This window comes from Eschscholzia californica, unplaced genomic scaffold (assembly GCF_041429995.1).
Source record: "Eschscholzia californica isolate CP2 unplaced genomic scaffold, dmEscCali1.0.p SCAF_1, whole genome shotgun sequence".
Classification (NCBI taxonomy): domain Eukaryota; kingdom Viridiplantae; phylum Streptophyta; class Magnoliopsida; order Ranunculales; family Papaveraceae; genus Eschscholzia; species Eschscholzia californica.
Genome location: NW_028238198.1, coordinates 66,481,680 through 66,487,382, shown reverse-complemented (window position 1 = coordinate 66,487,382; position 5,703 = coordinate 66,481,680). Strand labels below are relative to the sequence as shown.

General features: G+C 35.8%; 1 protein-coding gene across 1 annotated transcript; it reads left to right on the top strand.

The window, feature by feature from the left end:
- LOC147568413 (uncharacterized) lies at positions 1-3,872 on the top strand. Its single transcript, XM_086654855.1, has 2 exons — positions 1-3,104; positions 3,419-3,872. Exons 1-2 carry the CDS (start codon positions 462-464, stop codon positions 3,470-3,472), a joined length of 2,697 nt encoding a protein of 898 aa, XP_086510981.1. The 5' UTR covers positions 1-461; the 3' UTR covers positions 3,473-3,872.
- The last annotated feature ends 1,831 nt before the right edge of the window (positions 3,873-5,703 follow it).

Below are 5,703 nucleotides of genomic sequence, written 5' to 3'. Positions count from 1 at the left end.
GCTCCAAAATCAACTAACAAGAATGTATTCACTCTCAACAAACCACACATTGAACAAAATCCCTAGAATTAAGGGTTTCAAACTAACTAGTAAAACATGCATTCATGTTCCATAAATTAGGAATTATACTATTTTCTAGTTTCAACTAATAATTGTTCAAATTTAGGTTAAGTCAAAATAACCAAGAAAAAACCCTTGAATTGAGGACCATAACTATCATCATCCCTTAACTTGAAAATTTATTTTGTTATTTCTGTTTTTCTCTCTCTACTTTTTTTTTTTGTTCTTTTTGGTCTCTCAAAGATGATGAGAAAATCAATCTCACAACTTTTTTAGAGAGAGAAAAACAGTTGAATGAACAGAGGAAACAGAAATGGTGGTTTGATTTATTTTTTGAGACCTCTCTGTCTTTCTCTCTCTCTAGAATACTGATCTCTTACCCTGAATCCAAAATTGGAGAGATGGGTATTAATGATTTGAAGATTTTGGTAGTTCGTTTATGGAAATATACAATCTTTTCAATTATTACTTGTTATAGATCAGTTCGTGATCATCCTTTAGCTTCTTTAATGGCGGTTTTATTTTATTTATTTTATACATTTCTTCCTTCTGTATTTGGGTTCTTGATATCTTCTTCACCAATAGTTGTTTGTACAATTGTTCTTCTTGGTGCATTTTTGAATTTTGGGTATCCTCAAAATCCTGAATTTGATCAGAAAACTACAATATCTTCATCAAAAGATGATCAAATTGTTTTGAAAGATGAGAGAGAAACCCATGAGAATGAGAAAGAAAGTAATGATATTAAGGAGAAGGAAGCTGGTTTGTTCCCAACCCATAAAGATGGATTGATGGATAGAACTATTGTGATTGAAGAAAAGCCTAGACAAATTCATCCCCCAAAACCACCAATTAAAGTAGATAACAAGAAGTTGCAGAGTTTGGGGTTCATCAAGGAGAGATTACCGAATTCGGATATAGGAAATCAATCTAACAAGGTTTTGAAGAAGATGAAGAAGATGAAAGGTTTCAAGTTGGGTATTGATAAGCCTGTTTGTGGGATGCCTAATAATCATTTGAGAGAATGGTTGAGAGACCCATCTACTCATCATCATAGAAATGAAGAAAATGGGGAGTCTTCAGATTTTGGTTCGGATCGAGCTCAATGTTCGTCTCCTTTAGAATCGATCACGGACATTATTCCAGTATTTGATGAACTCCACCCACTCTTGGACTTTAAGCAACCTCTGGGTAATTTATCATCGATCGAAGAATCTGATCCTCCTTCTGAATGGTCTGGTCAATCTAATGATGGTAGTGTAGTATCAGAGTTAGAAGAATCAGAGGAGGAAGAAGGGACTGAAAACCAAGGAGTTGAAGATGAGGTTATGGAGAGTGAAGATGACAGAGTTAAGGATGTAGTTACTTGGACGGAAGACGATGAGAAGAATCTCAAGGATCTTCGGAGTTCTGAGCTCGAAAGAAATCAGAAATTGGAGAATTTAATCGCGAGGAGAAAATCGAGGAAGACATTGAGTATGGATATGGAGATAAATTTGATAGACTTGGAAAGTAATGAACCTCAAATTGCACCGATAATGGCCACGAGAAATGACAACCCTTTTGATGCTCATTTTTATTCGAACGAGACTGGTGAAGTTCAACTTGTTCCTGCATCCGCTCCTTCGGTTTTGTTACCAAGAAGAAACCCTTTTGATCTTCCTTTTGAACATTTCGATGAGAGATTGAATTTAAATGGAGAACAAGATGTTACACCAATTCATCTTGACAAAGATATGTCTTTTTGCAGGCATCAAAGTTTTAGTTTGGGCTCACATCTTGGGAAAGATAGACGCGATTTTGATCTTATTTCGTTTCTTGAATTTGAAAGAATGGAGTCAGAAACAGCACGAAATCCTTCATTACAAAGACAGTTTAGTGAGATGAGTGAATCTAAGTTGAGTTGTGTTCTTGAAACGGAAACAGTTTATACAATTTCGGATGAGGAAGATGAAGAAAAGCTTGGTGAAGATGATTTATCACCAAAAAGCAAGTTAGTTTCTCGAATTGGACATTCACCAGATCGTGCCGAACAAGTAAGCCAAACCTCTGAAGAAGTAGACTCAGTTGAGATTGATCAAGAAGACTTAAAAGATTATCATTCTAGCGAGGTTGATATGCAAAAAACGGACGGGGAAATTACACATACATCTGCTTCCTCACCATCATTGTCAGAAGCAACCGCAAAACTCCTCCACGAAGTCAACAATGAAGTAGAGTTGCAAAATCAAGAACAAAAAATGATTGCGGAAACTAGTAATCTTGTGAAACCGTCCCTCTCACAAATGGAAACAGAATCTAAGAGCATGGATCCGCCTGATGATAAACATATTGAAGAACCCGTTTATGATTCAAGCCCGTCAGCTATGGAGTCAATGACGATAGAAGCTCTACTTTCTGGAGAAGCAAACGAAACTCTCACCTCTAATCCCTCAAAACCTTCTGACTCAAACGTAGAAACTTCAGAAGGTGGTTCAAATCCTGTAAAAGTTGAAGAAGTTAGTCTAGTAGAAGAAGAGAAATCAATATCGTGTGACAGCGACAGGAGCATTAAAAATGAGACGGCTACCCATGACAATGTAGTAATGCAGGAAGAGACGTCATCAGTAGAAGTGGAAGGGTCAAGATCAAGGGAATTAACCAACAACAGTGAGCAAAGTATTACAGAAGATAATGATACTTCTGATGGTGGGCCTGTTACAGCATCTCCAGCACTGAAGTTAGCGGACCAAGAATCCCGCATTGATTTAGAGGCTAAATCGAGTCAGAGTGATTCAACACGAGGATCTCAGGAACTGCAATCAGAGTCTGCTAAAGTTCCTGTTGACCCAAATCCAAATTCACCACCAGTGGAAAAATCCGTTGAAGATGGTCTAGTTAAAGAAGCCTCATCACCAAGTAGGGATCCAGAAATCCATGTTGGGGACGAGAAACCAGACTTGCAGGTGGAACAACACAAGACTTCCAGTTCGGCAGTGGCATCAAAAGACGAGAAAGTTACAGATCAACAACTATCTTCTAATGGTGGTCATGAAGAACCCAAGGTAAGTTACTAACTGTATGATCCTTGATATAAAACTATCACATTCACAATAAAATTCTTAGATGCGAAACTTATGTATGAACCTTAATCTTGCACGGATGATATTTTCTTGAAAGTATGTAAGAAATGATCAAAACTTGGTCCATTAGTAACTTGATAGTGCTGCGAGTTTCTTCTTCGTTATGACTTAGAGTGATGATGCCTGATGGTATAAGCAATAAATATAGCAGTTCGATTATCATGGTAACTGCATTTTAGGAATCATATATTCGTATTCAAGTATGATAGTTAACATTATTTTACAAATCTTTGTAGGATGCTTCAATTCAAGAAAACCACATTGAGGAGAAGAAGACATCGACAATGTGAGAGCGGGAAATAGACAAAATTTGTAATATCGGCAATCAAGAGAGAGTTTTTGAAATGACAGAGGCAGCTATAATGGATCCATGATGGTGTAGCAAGGCGGATCTTTGATGAGCTCAAGGTACTTACTAAACATCTAAGAGGTGTTTACTCGTGGAATTCAAACAACTTTTTGGGAGTAGAGTTGAGTGTTAGATTGATCATTAGCTTTCGAGAAGTCCAAAAACGAAAAAGAAATCGTATAAAGTTTGTTGTTGATTAACTTGGATCTCTCTGGAGCAAGACGTCTGCACCATTATCTGTAACCCAAGATATATATAGAATCAATATTTTTCCTTATCAATGACTTAAACTATTTTTGTAAAAGCGAATTGAGGATATATGAAATATAGTTGATCTCAAAGGTAAAACCATCACCAAGAACACAATGTTAAGTGCATAATCAGTTTTCAAATTCATTTTAGAAAGCAATTGAGTACGAAAAAGATCATCTTCTTATTGCTCTACCGGATAATTTAAAAACAAAAAAAACGTAGAACAAATTACATCATACTATAAAAGATCAATGACGTATTTATCGTTACTTTGACTCGTATGCTTTGATTGTTACAACAAAAAACATATATTTCAATTGTAATTTTAATGAATCTAGTCTTTTGAGTGTTGAAACTCGTAGATTATAGATAACATAATCGGTAAAATTCTCATTGTGGGTAGTTTGGCAGTTATTTACTTGTAAACTTACATAAAATGTACATTGTCATAATTTTTATATAATAATCCTCAAGTACTTTTTTTGTGTGGTTGGAACTAGTCTTAACTACAATAGTAGTAGGGATGCTATCTCTTTGTTTATATCTCGAACATAGAATGGGCTTCAGGTCTGAATTATGATTTCTTAATAGTTAGCTATTTGGCTCTTTTGCGGAGAAAGAAGTTTCATTTAGGGCGTGAATTATCCCACAAAGGCACAAACGCCACAACTTTTTTCCCCTTTACTGCTAACCATTAGAATTTGAGTCATAGCCTGTTTGAGTCTCCCACTCTGATACCATGTTAACAAGTACTTGCTCTGAAAAGATCGAATCTTTCCAAAGCCATCTTTTGGTATCTTTTCGAAGTTTATCAAGAATATATATGGCATTGATATCTTTTCAAAACTTTCGAAGAAATACCAAAAGACGACTTTTGATGCACCATAAACATCATTTTGAAACTTCACTTGAGCAACAACAATGTGACCAACCATAGTGAGACTACTCTGAGGGCATTTGCATCCAAACTGCGTGTGCTAGAAGTTCAAAATACATTTCGTACTCAACCGTCCAATGACATATCTCACCGAGCTTTTCCCGAATTTAGTCAAGGTGGTCCTTTTAGATGATGATATTGTAGTTCAGTGTGACTTGTCGCCCTTATGGGAGATTGATCTTGAGGGCAATGTTAATGGGCTTTAGAAAGTTGTAAGGAGAAGATGAGTGGGTAGTGTCGAAGCGCATTACAACTCATTAATCAATCTATTCTTTTTTTTTTGTTAAAACCTTGTTATTCTCATTTTTGGATCTATTACATGTTGTCTTAGTGTCAAGGAAGCCAACAATAGCTAACTTCTATGTTTCAAAGTTCAAACATGTATGGATAATTGACCTTCGAAGTTGAACTAAGAAGATCATTATCAATTGATTCAACAATGAAAGGGTCCGTAAAACTCACTTTGGTTGACTGGTCACATGTATCTCTCCACTGGAGAGACCAGGGTTCGAATCTTTTAACGTTGTAAAAAAAATGAAGGTATGAAACTTTTGTTATCACATTTGCATCTTTATGTCCTTCTATTTAGTTAAAAGGTCTATTCAATAGTAAACCCATAACAATTAACAAGGTTGAGTACTTGAATGGCTAAACATCAAAGATTAGATTCTCAAAGTCATAAAAGGAAAATTTTAATGAAAACCATAAAATTCAATCAACTTCCCCATAAAATATTCTTCCCCATTTACAGGCTTTGAGGAGACGACTCGATCGAGATGGGTACTTCACCACATCCTGACTTGGAGAGAAGAATCCTAACTGATGTAAGCCTTATCTTGTCTCTCTGTTTTTGAGGAATTTTCCCACTTCAATGGCATCTTATTCTTAGCTTTAAACTAGTATTATATGTTCAAATAACTATATTAGATTCATATTCTGCTTCATGTTATTAGAATTTCGATAAGGAAGCTAGCTAACCACAT